Genomic DNA, 14,576 nt, shown 5'->3' with positions numbered 1-14,576 from the left:
AGAATAGATAACACCTGCAGTCTCTAAAGTAATGACCTGCAGTGCACCTGCGTCACCGGTCTAAATGAAGAAAGCCTCGATAGGCCTCGAGTGGCTCGACACTGATAGATTGTATTTTATTGGACCGACAAAATGATTTGAACGGTACTAAATGTTTTAAACTCACAGTATTTAGTTTAGAGTTTTACCTGGAAAATGTATGACACTGAAGTTGGCGCCCTGCCGCCGCCCTCCTCCTCCTCTCAGACCCCACCGTTGCTCTGTGAAAGAACGTGATTGCCACCTAGTGGAGACTTCGGTAACAGCGTTGTCCAACTCCAGCCTGTAGCCGTCACTGTCGTAAAGTGAACTGCTTCTACGACACATGTCCTAAACTCCAACATGGCTTCTTCATTGATCTGCAGTGAAACGCAGAGCAGGTAAATAGTAATAATAACAGATCAATCATTTCGAATTTCGAATCGGGTGGCCAAGATTGATTCATCAATAACTGCAGGAAAGACCGGCTATAGTGCTATCGGTCAGCTGGACCAGAGCTAGGTCAGCATGTAGCCTGCACTGCATGGAGATAATTCATTTCAACAATGAATTGTGTACAGTGATGTGGAGTAGAGAGTGTAAAGTGAAGTTTAGTGTGTAAATGCACAATAACAGCTAAATAACACTGTTCGTCTTTATCTCAAGGGTGAGTTCAGTGCTAAACAGAGACGTGAAGCAGTTTGGGAAGAAGTACATGTTCGACCACAATGAAGAAACATGCTGGAACTCAGACCAGGTAAAAGATAGCCTCCTGATACGTCGGCAGTTTTTCTCAAATGGGGGTATGCAGACTGCAGAGGTAGTACTTGAGAGATGTTACGTGAATGTTTAATGATAAAACAAACACATTTGTGTTGTGTGAACGTACTGCTCTGTAAAACTTAAAACCAAAATTAAGTCCACATCTTGACTAGCACAACTATTAGGCCTACTGGATAGAAATATATACTTGCCTGCCGTCTGCTGATGTTTTAGTTTGAACCATACCATAGACTGTAAAAAATAGGTTTGAACATATTCACTTTTGATGTCAGTATTTTATAATCAAAGTGTTTTTGTCTGGTTAAAGGGGGTGTTTGGATTCAGAAATCAGGAAAAGTGGGCACTGGAGACTGAGAAACTGCACTAGATCTAACTTAATTTAAGTGAGGAAATTGTCAACTTAACACATTTCAATTAGGAAGACCATCAAGTGGTTATTGCACATATTGTGAGCTTTTATATGTTCTTGACAGGGTGACCCCCAATGGGTTATTATGGAGTTCCCACAGCCTGTCAAGGTATCGGAGCTCAAAATTCAGTTCCAAGGAGGCTTCTCTGGGAAAACATGCAAACTGGAAGGTACTGTCCATGTCCAAACCCCACTGTCCTTATAACATTAAGTTGTTTTTGTAATTGTCTTATGACCTATATTCTAAAGCATTAATTTCTACTAATATTGTAATATTTTCCTCAGGGTGCCAAAAGGATGGAGACTTTATGTTGATCAGTCATCTTTATCCAGAGGATGACAACTCACTCCAAATATCCTTTATTATGATGGATGTGATTATGAAAATGGAGCCAAAAAGAGTGTGTGTGTGTGTGTGTGTGTGTGTGTGTGTGTGTGTGTGTGTGTGTGTGTGTGTGTGTGTGTGTGTGTGTGTGTGTGTGTGTGTGTGTGTGTGTGTGTGTGTGTGTGTGTGTGTGTGTGTGTGTGTGTGTGTGTGTGTGTGAGAGAAATAAACAATTTTGTACAATATATCTCATCTTTACATTCAGTTTAAGGCCATTATTATTTGAGAAACAGTGCCAGCCATTTGTTAATAATGGGCAAAAAGGTATACATTATAGCTGAATTGGACATGACACATACTGTATATTCCACTATGAATAGTAGTTCCTTTTCATGCCTATATGAACACATCATACTGTATATTACACTATATGAATAGTAGTTCTTTTCATGTTTAAGTATCAAACAATATTTTCCTGGGCACATCTCACTTCACTGACAAGCATCTTGTTCTTAACTACCCACCCACAGCTTTCCCATACAGGAGGGCCCTGCAGCACAAAAACTAAAAATAGTGTTTGCGAACAGTGCCGACTTTTTTGGGAGAGTTATTGTTTATTCCTTGGATGTCCTTGGGGAGAGATCTTCGTGACATAAGAGGCAGGGCCACAGACTCAACAGGAACATAGAATGATGCCATGGCACTCAGGAAACAAGACATCACCTTATATGAACTTTTGTGAACGGAACTAATGGCCTTTTTTGGTGTAGAGGGTTTTGGCGTTGGCCACCTGGCCTTTACCCATCACTCAAACAACTGGCAAATGCAAGGACATTGACATTGAATCTTATTTTTTATTGCAGATTTGTCATACTGATGATTTTATTATTATAGTTTTATTATTTTTGCCTTGCCGTTAATGTGCCACTTCAGTGCCACTTCAGTTGACCACAGTATAAAAATTGTATTATGTTATTCAAACATGTTTTATTTACAATCCATTTAGTAAAATTAATTTGCAACTTGTTTACATAAAGAATTCATCAGATATAAACAATCAAATTCATAAATAAAAGCATCCTTATATAAAATCAAGTCAATTGAACTTCATAACATGTTGATCTCTGACAAGTGACAACGCATTTATAAAGGACATGATCAATCTTCTCACAGCACTTGGTATGTAGACGACTAGACGTGCTATAACCAGTTTATTGAAACCGTCTTTATTTATTTGGTACGTTGTGTTTCAACTTGGCTGCTGTTGCTGCTATGACATCTGGATGTCTAGTGTCATTTATGTGACTTGTAGAGTTTCAGAATATGGTCTTCCAACAGTTTCCGAACTGAAAGAAAAATAAATACAGTACAATCTCGCTAAATCCCACTCCAAAAAGCGATGTCCAATGCCAATCCAAGTAGTTTAGCAACTGTTGCTATGCAGGTCAAGCTTTCGCCACCTCATAGCTGTCAATGTTATTTTGCATGGCTGTGTTTTTGAGCATTTACATGGCTTAACGTTGGGAAAGTTACACGACTGACCCACCCAGGTGATGGCAATAATACTAATGACCGTAGTCTTACCGTGCAACAAGAAAACTCCTGTTGGGCGCCTGGGCGGTCGTTAAAAGTTGATTTCTCCCTCTGTCATTTCCTCGTATTTCTAGTTTATTTAAGTAATGTCATGCACATTTGCCCAGTGCATAGCCTATACTACAGGTCTGGTTGACTAGATTTGGAAGACATTTTGAAGGTTTTGCTTCTGAAATGATCCATTATTTATATCAATGGGTGAGAAGGACAGCTTGACCTGTCGCTTTGCTGCTAATGTGCCTATTGGACAAGGAGAGGTTAGGGCAGGAGCCTATCTCCTGTTTCTGTTGCATGAGGCAGCTTGATGTACTGGTACACCCCCTGGACATGACGCTAGTATGTCGCAGGGACTTACCCCCAATCCAACCCTTGATGCTGAGTGCCAAGCAGGGAGGGAGGCATTCCATTTTTTGAGTCTTTGGTATGACCCAGCTGGGGATTGAACCCCGACCTCCCAGTCTCAGGGCGGACACTAACCACAAGGCCAAGGCCATTGTTACACTGTAACTTCTAATACAGAACATACTTTTTAGTTTGTAAAAGAATGTACATACTCTTTTTGTGTCCAAGAGCACCAGCTAGGGCTGTACCCAGAGTCAGACTCAATGGTCAAATCTGCACCTTTGGCTGAGATACAGTATAGTAATGATGACCATTAGTGAATAATTGAAGCAAACACTTGTAATACAATTCTAATATATACTACCGCATTGCTACCTAAAAGTGCCTCCACACATCTGACATGGTTGCCTCGTAAAGCATATAGGAGAGGAGTACCGCCATTCTGAAAAAGTTGAATATTATATATTTCATACAAAAGCTTTGCACAAGCGGCACATACTCTTCGATGTCAAAATCACAAATTATGGTGTGTGTGTGTTGGGGGGGGGGGGGTGTTTATATCTATTCCATGTCCAAGTAGAGACTCGACAATATCAACAAAACCTCCAGAGCTAGCCAGGGTTATTAAGGCACTCTCTCGTTCCAAGGCAATAATCTTGGGGTCTGCCCTCTAACACAACACAAACAAACAAAGCCCAAACCACAACTCCTCGCAACAAAACAGTTTTAAGGTCAACCGTGCCAATGCAACTCCTTGTAACTCCTGGACAGGGTACTTTAAATTGCATGGTTTTTACTTTTTGCAGACATTATCTAACAATAAAACATGTCACATGTAAAAGTGACATGAATTCTTAATTCAGGGGGAACAAGAAATGCTATCTAATTCTAGCCTAATCGTAATAATAGTACACCTATGATTTGTAATAATTACTGATCCTCCATAATTAATCATTTTCCAATTGAGACCTACAGACATGAATCATGGAGATGGTGTGTTCTTTGAAATTATATAAACATTACCACACAAAAGAACAATCTTTTATTACTCACCTTCTCCAAAAGGACATCAACCACTGCTTTCTCTCCAATAGCCGCTGCCCACATAAGGGGAGTGAAGCCCCGTTCATCCTGTTTATTTAGTAATGAACTGTCTGAACAATAAAACATAGCTCATTCAATTTATAAAACACATGATACTGCAGATCAGGGTAAATCATTTGTATTGTGTAATATTGCCCAGAAGATGTCACCAAGTATCTCACCTTTATTCAGGTGTCCAATGACCTGTGAGATCTCTCCCTGAGCTGCTAGCTGGTGTATGGATAGAGCTTGGGATAACAAGTAAGAATAAAGCCTAATTTACACTCTGTGTTGCTACAGCATTGCTTGCCAAAAATAATAGATTTTTGAAATTTGGGAAGGTTAATTTAAAGCTACAATCCATAACTTCCATGTCATGCCCGGGATTACAGAAATACTGTACTATATAACTACTGTACTATATAACTGCCAACCAGTAACTGTCCTTCCTTGACACAGCATCAGAGGAGTAAATGGCAAGAATTTAGACCCTGCAAAGTCTAGTAAATGTATCAATGGGAAAGTAGGGAGCCAATGGTTGCCAACCTAATTATATTGTATTAACACAATCATACAGATTGATTGCATGAGTAGTGAAACTGAGATCTCTAGACTAGATGATACATCTCCTGCTCTGTCAAAATGTGTTGGTAACTTGGTGTGCTGGTACAGAGATGGATTGCATTATTTTATACCCATATTTTTATACACACATTTACACAGTACACTAGTGTTCAACTAAATATGAGTTAAATTAACATCCATAATTAGTTAGTATGCTATAGGCTACACATTTGTTGAAAATTGAAATATATAATATTTTCATGCTTCAGCCACTATATATATTACTCACAGTCTAATGTTGCTGGGCGTAGAGTATTCTCGTTCCCACGCTGCCTGTTGGTGAGACTGTTGTATAAAATGTCTTCATCCACAACCAGACTCTCGGGAGGTGTAACCTCAAGCTCCAGTACAAACATATCTTTTAACAATGAAATATTAATTTCCGTTGGAGTATTTAACTGTTTAGTAAAAAAACTACTAACATGTGAGAGAAATACATTAATAATAATAATAATAATAATAACAATAATAACTAGAAAAAGTGCCCTTCCGGGCACAGTTCTCCACCAGGAGGATAGGAGTGTGTGTGATGTTTGGCAAAATGTTTAGGAGATGTTTTTTTTTATTTGTTTTTGCAACAATTTTCTTCATTTTGTTGAGGAAATGCAGAGCCAGATCACTCATAGCATCTCTGAGGATAGAATTCTGGATGAGCAGGACATGTGCAGCATTTTGTACAAAACGGGCCACTCCTGAAAAATTTGGAAGGCAATCTTAGCCAATCAGTGTACAATCTGAGAAATCCAACAGACTCGTCTTGATCACATGACTACAGAGATCATGTGTACCGATTGACATTTCTTCATACGCCTTTGATGGCAATTGGATGATTTGAGGCATTTTGTTCCAAAAATGTGTTTTGCAAAAATCAACCTGTTGGTGGCGCTATAACAGGCCAATGTGAAAAGGGTGGGATATATTCCTCAGCCTAGTAAGAAAATGTGTGAAAGATTTCACGTAAATTGCATGCTGCGTTCATGATTTGAGGCTATTGTTCAAAACGGGGCAATCTTGCAAACTGTGAAAGCCAATTATAGGCAATTAGGATGGAATATGAAATATCAGACAGATCCGACTTGAGCACATGACCATAGAGATACTGTGTAACGATTTGTGAGATTTTTGGACAGAATCTGGAGGAGTAATATCCAAAAATGTGTTTTACAAAAGTCGGCCTCCTGGTGGCGCTATAAAAGGCAGATGCGGAAAATGCAGGTCAAAGGTTTGTCCTTGGCCTCTAGGGAGTGTGCATGCAACGTTTCACGCAGATCGGTGCAGTTTTAGGTAAAACATGTGAAAAGCTGCCTCATGGTGGCGCTATAACAGGCCGTTCTGGAAAATGTGGGGCAGAGGTTCATCGTTGGCATCCAGGGAGTGTGTGTGCAAAGTTTGGCATCGGCCGGGTTAACGGTGCCGGAGATTAGCTGTTCACAGACGGACGGAAGGACGGAAGGACGGACACACGGACGGAGTGCAAAACATACTCTCTCCCCATGCCTTCGGCCTGGTGGAGACAATAATAATAAACTATAAGTGACACATTTCCATGACATGATATTATTGGTAGGCCTACAATTACGCTGGTATCGAGAAGACTTTTGTCTTGTAATTCATTACTGGGGGCATCTCACTTTGTATCGCTCACGCAGTCCATGATCACTGCAGAGGAAATAGAAAACTGTCTTAACTTAAAAAGAAAAAAAGAATCCAGGCATAAATGTACCGGGTATGTCAACTTACTTGATTTAGTTATAACTCGTGTGAATGCAGCATCGACCTGTTTAATTTGCTCTAACTTCCTGATGTCAAAACTGAAAGTAAATTATGAAAAAACACGTTTCATTGTGGTAGCAATTAAATATCCATATAAATTAAAACAAATATATGTACTAAACTAAACTGTTAATTTGCACTCTATGAACGACTGAACGACTTTTCCAACCAGACCATTTTGAGCTAATGTTACATTTCACCCAAATCGCATTGCGATTATTAAAACAATCACGTAGGAACTATTGTTTTCAGATCCACGTTTCATTCCGGAATGTTATATGTGCTGCATGACAACAAAACTACGGAAGGAGCTGAGCTGAGCAAATAGACCAAAATCCATTGTGTAATAATTTGTGTTTGCTGATAATATATAATAATTTTCTCTCGAACTGCGGTTTGATTTATTGTTGCCCTTTCCATGCATTATGGAAGACCAGGAGATGCAGTTGAAAGTCAAACGAGGTAAGGTAGTTAAGATATTAGTTATGAGCTTGTAGGCCGTGTCCCTTAATGTGATTGATTGATGTAATACTTTATTAACAGTTTGTGGTACGACGTACGATTATACAATGGATTGCGATAACGTAGTCGCGACCCCTTATTAGGATAACATAAAAAGCCTTTCCTTGTTTCCATTGTGGTCCTTCGCGGTACTGCAGTCGGCAACCATCTGCAGTGTTTTCCATTTCAAAGAAATGTCAGTTTTGTCATCACTCATTGTTGTAACATTTGTAAACATATACACCGCTGATCTACAGTGACGGACAAGTTCACGGAGAGTATGTACGTGCTGGCTAATGAACCATCTGTGGCCCTATATCGGCTGCAAGAACACGTCAGGAGGTCGTTGCCAGAACTTGTGCAACATAAGGTAATTACAACACACAGCATCGTGTTATGGGAAATCACTCAAAGCTACGTAGTGCAACAATCCTTCTCGGTGCTCTTTTGAACTTCAGGCAGTAGTAGTCAGCTAGTGTGTGGCAGCGGTGGCCGAACGGATAGCGGCGCGGTCTAGATACCGGAAGGTTCCCAGTTCGAATCAGCCGTCCGACACGTTAAAATTACCACCGCTGAAATGCCCTTGAACAAGGCATCAACCACTACGATGAGATGTGTTCTATGAGCAGGGCCTGGCTGGAAACAAGTTCTTGAGCTTAGCCCAGATACCCTGGGTAAATATAGATTTCATTTCATTTCATTTCATTTGTCCTACCAAACGGTAACAGGAGAGGTGGGCACTTTGGGTTTAAGAAGGGTGCACGACACTAGGTTTATCTGGGCAAATACATTGAAAGAATGACCATGAATGGAACAACCACTGAAACATTGTCTACAACATGCTGTTATGTGTCACACAAGTTTCCACATGAGAGCTACTCTTACTTTCAGCCCCCAAACCAGGAACACGTTAGTTCGTGCACACACATGCCCATTCATGCACATGCATCACACACAGATGTCATGACCATAGTTGTTATTACATACAGGCATTTTACAGTACATGAACAGAACGTGATAAACGTCTATAAAAAACAATGACATCTGGGCGACCGCTGGCCTAGTGGTCCAGGCGCATGCCACATAGGCTCTGGCCTGACAGCGCGTTGCGTGTTTGAGTCCCGTTCATGATGACCTTTGCTGATTGATTGATTGATTGAAAAATGTATTAACAGTTTGCAGAATTAGTACATTAGTACATTTCAAGCACAAACTCAATACAAAGGCTGTTAACTGTGAGTGGACGACCCAATTAAGCATTACACTTGTTTCCAATAGGGTCCACAATGTTCAATTCATCAAAAACATTTAGAGACGTACAAATAGACACTTCTATATAGACAAAGGACAGAACAGGAATTCATCATAATGGAGGTAAAAAGGGAAAAGAAACATATACAGTGAGGGAAAAAAAAGGGGTGGGCGGTGGGGGGGATTCACGTTCAGCTCTGTTCATTTGTTTGTTTTCCTTGGAGGAGCTGCGTTGGGTCCCCAAGTCGGCTCCGTGGCCGTACCTTGAGTTGGCTGTGTGGCCGTGACTGCTGCATGTCTCTCCCCTTCTCTCTCTCCCTCTTTCCTGTCCGTCTTCACTGTAACTATCAATAAAGGCACAAAAGCCAAAAACAAATCTTTAAAAAAAACAATGAAAACCATTATTATTATTGAGGGGCGCTATGCCCAGCCTTGTGTGTTTGTGTGTACCCCATAGCGATGATTTGATTGGCCAGAAATCACCAGGCACCCAAGTGCCATACCACTTTCGTCCAGCAGGTGTCACTCATTGTGTTAATGAGATCAACAGACAGCAGTATCTGCAAAGTTTTAAGTTTTCATATTGGCTTTCTTCCACACAGACAGACATGCAGAGCTGGGAGGAACAGAGCCAAGGAGCCATCTACTCAGTGGAGTATGCATGCAGGTAAGAAATATGGCTAAATTCCCACATTTCAGGATTTTTATTAGCTACCCTACAACCTCAACTTTGACTGTTCATCTGTTTGTGTCTAGTGCCGTGAAGAGCATGACAAACAGCACCTTGTATTTCAAAAGCATAGACGGCCTCCTCCGTCAAGCCATCAGCATAAGGGAGAAAATCGGCAACTCTCAAGGACGCAGGTAGGAGGCAGCAGAGATCTTGTTTCAATGAGGCCCATGGTTTCCAAAGTATCAAACCTCAGTGCCTGTATTTGCTTCCTGCTTCATCCTAAATGCTCATTTGAAGACTTATAGGCTACTTGGAGAGAAAACCACTCAAATATAGTTTGTGTTTAATCATGTTTGTTCTCATTTCCTGCACCATAGAGAAAAACAAATGCTTTCACTTGATTCCTTCTCGTTTTGGACTGGAGAACCATTAGCCATGACAGTTAAATTATCCCTGCATTGCTTGCAGTTTTTCATCACTAACTATGTCTGTTCCTTATAGTTTTTGCATTATTTTATTTTATTTTAGTCGTTGTGTCTTCCTTTAATTTGATTTCCTCACTGGCACATGCATGCAGCTTACATGATGTGGCACCCTCTCCTGGTCCCCCTGCCCCTGCTTCACATCCCCCATCCACTTCCTCATGACCCCCGGGGGCTGTGTACAAGGTTAGTAGTTCCTCCAGCTATGACACAATCACACTCAAATCTATACTTAGAACATGCTCCCATTCGGTCACTTGGAAATGAGCAAAACATGCATGCACTTGAGTGCCCTTTTAAGTGAATCTAGTCATTTGTTGGCATAATTGTTTTAATGATGTAGAAGTGCAGTTACATTCCCTAGAATCAGTCTGTTCAAGTTTATTACTGGTAATACTTTGTATTAATAATGTGTTCATAATAACCTTGATAATGTATAATAACATTGAATTAAACATACTGTAGTGTACTAATATTTGGAAGTATATTTCACAAGCCACCTTTTACCATATACCTTAAAATAAAGCATTTTACAGTTACTAATCAGTGATACCTTATACCAATTTGATTAATAGATGAATACTTACTTTTAAATGCTTAAAAGTTAATAATTCCATCACTACACCTTATATTTTGTGCTCAACATTTTTACATTATATTATCTATGAAAACTGCCTAAATGTAGTTGATATAATATACTGTAGTTAGTTTTTCATTCTTTTGATCAATCACCTCAACATTACTTTATTCTGTAAACGCTTTTCAAATCTCTCTACGGTTTTACTGCTACCAAATCCAGACAAAAGGTGTCAAATTCTCAGTTGACATAACAGCATTTACAAAGCATGTTGTCGGTCATGGAAAACAACATTTTGCACTTTCAAATCTTTAAATTGGCACTTGTATTTAGGTCTGTATTGAGATTATGACTAGCAGTCCACACATATTTCAAGTTTCTCCTGTCCCTAGTATCCAGTACTGTGAATGGCCCCTCAGCTGTCTCCTTCTGTTTACAGTAGCCGGCAGTGCCTTTAAACGGCCCCTCAGCTCCTTCCAGGTCACACAAGAGTAGAGTCTTTTGTGGAAACCCCAGACTTACGCGCCAGCACACTTCTCATCTCTTTATTGACCCCATTCCAGGGTTTAGTCTGGGCCTGCAGTAAGCCAGACTCAGTAGACAGGGTCCTGTGCATCCGAGGACAACTACCACCACTGCTGTAGCCATCCTTATCGCTAGCATGACCCTGCGGCCCTCCAGGAGGGGAGTACTGTTGTTGTTGTTGTTGGTGGTGGTGCTGCTGCTGCTCCTGCTGTTTAGCATTGGCACATGGCGGGTAGGAGAACTGGTGCATGAGCTGAGACTGGCCGCGAGGTATCCGGGGTTTGTCCACACCAACTTTGAGCTCACAGGGCCGGGAGACGGATGTATTGCTGCTTCCGTGCTCATTCAGGTACAGGGTGTCTGGCCGTTCGCTGTCATAGTGCCTGGTTGCACGTGACGCTTTGACCAGAGAGTGGATTACAACAATCAGCAGTGTCAGGATGCCAGAGGAGAGGACACATGCACTGGCGATGCCTGTTTCCACTTCAAACATCAGGAGCATATAGATGGACATGGCTGAAGGGAGAAAAAGGACGCAGAAACAAAGACAAAGGCTATTTACAACCAATGTTTTTAAAAAAAGAAAAGAAAAAAAAATATATATATATATATATTTTTTTTTCCCACTCAGGAGGCTACTTTACAACGCATGAACATTTTAAACTTTATTGGAACACTTTAGTTGGATCTCCCAGCTCTATGCAACATCAGCCATGTTGCATTGCATATAGTAGAAGGGGGAGAACATTGTGCTTATTTTGTTATGCATCAACAGATAAATAGATTTTACAAGATACATTATTTCTATTCATTGTAAAGAACCCAGTTTTTCATTTCCTTTATGAAGAGATGAACAAAGAGGCGGTTTTGCCTGACTACTTGTGTAAGCTGACTCATCGTCTTTTCAAATCTGCAGGAGAAGGACCATGGACCCAGGCATGCTGAAGGATGGCGGCGACAAGCCCAGCTCTGGGATGTGATGTGACTTATGTTGATGAAGGTGGTATTACTGCAGATTCATGCTCTGTTCCCGCTGAAAGCTACGAGTGGGGTTAAGAGGTCTTCCATCTCAATGGAACAGCTGCCCTCAGTGTCATCGCCCCCACACACATTCACCCAGCCACCCAGTGGAATAAAGAGCCATGGCAAGGCCATGGGTTTTACATCTAATCTAAACATTACACTCTCAAATACATTTCAGTTGCATGTCTTTACCTTTGTAAGCTGCTTTTATGCATGGTCTACAAATGTGTGGGTCATTTTTTACATTCTCAAGAGTTAAATTAACACAGGATTTTACTGTAGTGTGCACTGGTTGGTGGCACAAAAAGAGACTTTTAAAAAAAAAGTAAGAATATGTTCTTTTTTTCTTTCTTACCTGCCAAGTACACTGAAACTCCCAAGCAGAATAACCCTATAGCCACATGTCGTACAGCTCTGCTGTCCAGGAGAAACCAGTCTGCTCTGTGGAGGAAAACGTAATGAGTGCTTATACTTCTGTATAAATGAAGCAAACCCTATAAAAGTTTGTATAAATGTATTCATGCATAGCAGTGTACAACCAGTGTATCACTGAATTGCATTCATCCTATTTATTTTAGTCTTTTGTGACATTTATGAATGATCATTTTCTGACTCAATGTCTGCCTTTAATGTTGTGTTAAAATAAAATACCTTTTAATATATTTTGTTCTTTAGTTTAGACAGCTATGGAATGTCCCCCCCATAAAGGTTGTATATAAACCTTGCTGGTGGCTCCCTACCAACGTGGGAAAGGGACAGCCAGGGGCCGTGCTTTGGGTGCATAATGAGGACAATGTCATTGTTTAGACGGGATTCATAGGGTCTTCAGAGGTGGGGGTCGAGCTTCTGCACCCTGACTGACACATTATTAAACGTGCATTATTTATTTCTCCATGCCATGGTTAAAATATTCTCAATTAAAATGTAGGATAGCCTATTTATTATGTTTAGTAATTAGCCTGCTACATAGTGCCAAATCTGCCAATGTAACATGTATCTGAGTCACAATGATGACACTGTCACAAGTTATTCGCAAATCGCAACATACCACGTTTAATCTGAACCACGACTGCGTTATATGGGTGAATACCTTTCCGTGTCTTGTTCTCCTCTGCATATCTCTGTAGTCAAATAGCTGTGGATGAGGCATACGACAACGGAGCTCAAGTTGAGTGTAAGGGATAGAGCAGAAAGAACGGTCGAAACTGGCAAGAGAACTGGCAAAACATGAGTTGGCACGATGGTGGAGTGGGGAGATTCCTTCACCGGCGTCTGTTGTGACTGAAGCTGGAATATAAGAATGACCGACAAAACGGACATTATGGCGGATAAAATCCCCAATAAAGTTAAAACCATCAGTGAACGCTGGCTGTAGGTGTAAGTCATTTTAGGCCGCATCAAGTGTCCTTTGGAAGAAAAGAAAAAACTTATTCCGACGTGAATCGTTCTCCGCTATTCGCAGGCAGAAGCAGCGCCAGTCTTAAAACATTTACTCGTCCAATCCATAAATGTCGTAAGCATTGTAGTCGCCACTCCAGAATGTTTAATACTTGGTGCCGCAGAGGAAAAGTTTTCCCGATTATGGATTTGGCTGTTGTTTGCCTGTTGTGGAGTGTGCACGCACCGTTCTGCCTGAGCATGTGATGTGCTTTAAATCCCCAGATTACAAACTTCACAACAATGGACTTTTCACTTGGATTCTCGGCAACAATACGAGGCTGAGTCCATGCACTGCCTCAACAAAACAAACTGAATTAAATCGGTATTATTAGGCATATAGTGTGCTATGTTTTTATTCTTATTGGTCTATAATTATTAAAATGTGAATTTAACACATTTTCTTTCCAAAAGAAAATAGTCGAAATGTGTTGCCTATGAGTGTTATTACTTACTCTTGCCTTACTCTTGCGTAGGAAAAATTGACTGAAAACGTATGACACATGATGATCGGCTAAATTAATCCACATCCAACAGCTAATCTGCGGATTAGCCTATATATGTTTGACAATGTTTACATGTACATAAGAATTTATACACCAATATAGACGTACAGTACAACTACAATGTCACTCAACTGAAACCCAGAATTATTGTTTCTGTTCAATGGAGGGGAGCAAGTGTACATAAATTAGCCTGACGGCTCACATTTTGAGGAATTTAGCCAACCTTGGAGTTGTCATTCCACTGCACAGCCTAGCCCTTTCATTCTTAACTCTAGGCCAGCTCAAGTATCAACTCTGAATCTAATTAACTTTTCACTAGTTGCCTTGGAAACAACACACATTTACTTTTACAGTATATAGGCTTAGTAGGCTACTTTCACAATGTTGGGCACAGAATCAACTTTATAACATTCTGATTTTACTATTGTTATCATTTTAATTATTTTTGCCAGGTGAAGCCTGACCTGTTTTCTCTCGGGTTGGCTTTGAGGATATAGGCCCTTATTTATCAATGCGGTGTAGCCTACACCCAAAATTGGTGTACACCTGGTGTACACAGGGTGTTTAGCCAGCCATGCTTCGGACACGGTAACTCATGCATGTCATTTCTTGATCGTTTCGTGCACGGGGCGGCTCGCCAGAAACCGGGGC

General features: G+C 40.6%; 4 protein-coding genes across 4 annotated transcripts; 2 read left to right on the top strand and 2 right to left on the bottom strand.

Annotated features, from left to right (window-relative positions):
- The first annotated feature begins 182 nt into the window (after nt 1–182).
- On the top strand, nt 183–2,644 carry nr2c2ap (nuclear receptor 2C2-associated protein). Its single transcript, XM_079506522.1, has 5 exons — nt 183–419; nt 685–775; nt 1,275–1,380; nt 1,496–1,564; nt 2,065–2,644. The coding sequence occupies exons 1-5, from the start codon at nt 382–384 to the stop codon at nt 2,184–2,186; spliced, it is 426 nt and encodes a 141-aa protein (XP_079362648.1). The 5' UTR covers nt 183–381; the 3' UTR covers nt 2,187–2,644.
- On the bottom strand, nt 2,143–7,017 carry rfxank (regulatory factor X-associated ankyrin-containing protein). Its single transcript, XM_079506521.1, is given in 9 exon segments — nt 2,143–2,881; nt 3,683–3,708; nt 3,710–3,755; nt 3,846–3,912; nt 4,012–4,140; nt 4,524–4,624; nt 4,736–4,801; nt 5,407–5,535; nt 6,918–7,017. Coding segments are annotated over 8 exon segments (615 nt in total). The 5' UTR covers nt 5,534–5,535; nt 6,918–7,017; the 3' UTR covers nt 2,143–2,828.
- Nucleotides 7,018–7,213: 196 nt separating this feature from the next.
- Nucleotides 7,214–12,642, top strand: borcs8 (BLOC-1 related complex subunit 8). The gene is made up of 6 exons (XM_079505956.1): nt 7,214–7,412; nt 7,709–7,821; nt 9,305–9,369; nt 9,459–9,566; nt 9,953–10,043; nt 11,876–12,642. The coding sequence occupies exons 1-5, from the start codon at nt 7,376–7,378 to the stop codon at nt 10,020–10,022; spliced, it is 393 nt and encodes a 130-aa protein (XP_079362082.1). The 5' UTR covers nt 7,214–7,375; the 3' UTR covers nt 10,023–10,043; nt 11,876–12,642.
- Nucleotides 10,079–13,568, bottom strand: tmem221 (transmembrane protein 221). The gene is made up of 3 exons (XM_079505955.1): nt 13,073–13,568; nt 12,338–12,423; nt 10,079–11,475 (listed from the first exon to the last, which is right to left on the bottom strand). Exons 1-3 carry the CDS (start codon nt 13,378–13,380, stop codon nt 10,916–10,918), a joined length of 954 nt encoding a protein of 317 aa, XP_079362081.1. The 5' UTR covers nt 13,381–13,568; the 3' UTR covers nt 10,079–10,915.
- Nucleotides 13,569–14,576: the final 1,008 nt, after the last annotated feature.

Source organism: Electrona antarctica (genome assembly GCF_951216825.1).
Source record: "Electrona antarctica genome assembly, chromosome: 7".
NCBI classification, from domain to species: domain Eukaryota; kingdom Metazoa; phylum Chordata; class Actinopteri; order Myctophiformes; family Myctophidae; genus Electrona; species Electrona antarctica.
The sequence above is the reverse complement of the archived record's forward strand: the minus strand, read 5'-3'. Positions and strand labels throughout refer to the sequence as shown.

Bases quoted from the DNA above. Each gene is read 5' to 3' on its own strand.
- nr2c2ap (XM_079506522.1), top strand. From the start codon at position 382: ATGGCTTCTTCATTGATCTGCAGTGAAACGCAGAGCAG. The intron at 420-684 runs GTAAATAGTAAT...CTTTATCTCAAG, and splicing joins TGCAGTGAAACGCAGAGCAG to GGTGAGTTCAGTGCTAAACA. The intron at 1,381-1,495 runs GTACTGTCCATG...TATTTTCCTCAG, and splicing joins GAAAACATGCAAACTGGAAG to GGTGCCAAAAGGATGGAGAC.
- borcs8 (XM_079505956.1), top strand. From the start codon at position 7,376: ATGGAAGACCAGGAGATGCAGTTGAAAGTCAAACGAG. The intron at 7,413-7,708 runs GTAAGGTAGTTA...GCTGATCTACAG, and splicing joins GCAGTTGAAAGTCAAACGAG to TGACGGACAAGTTCACGGAG. The intron at 9,370-9,458 runs GTAAGAAATATG...GTTTGTGTCTAG, and splicing joins TCAGTGGAGTATGCATGCAG to TGCCGTGAAGAGCATGACAA.
- tmem221 (XM_079505955.1), bottom strand. From the start codon at position 13,380: ATGCGGCCTAAAATGACTTACACCTACAGCCAGCGTTCACTGATGGTT. The intron at 12,424-13,072 runs GTATTCACCCAT...TTTCCTCCACAG, and splicing joins GGAGAACAAGACACGGAAAG to AGCAGACTGGTTTCTCCTGG. The intron at 11,476-12,337 runs GTAAGAAAGAAA...TTCTCCCTTCAG, and splicing joins AGTTTCAGTGTACTTGGCAG to CCATGTCCATCTATATGCTC.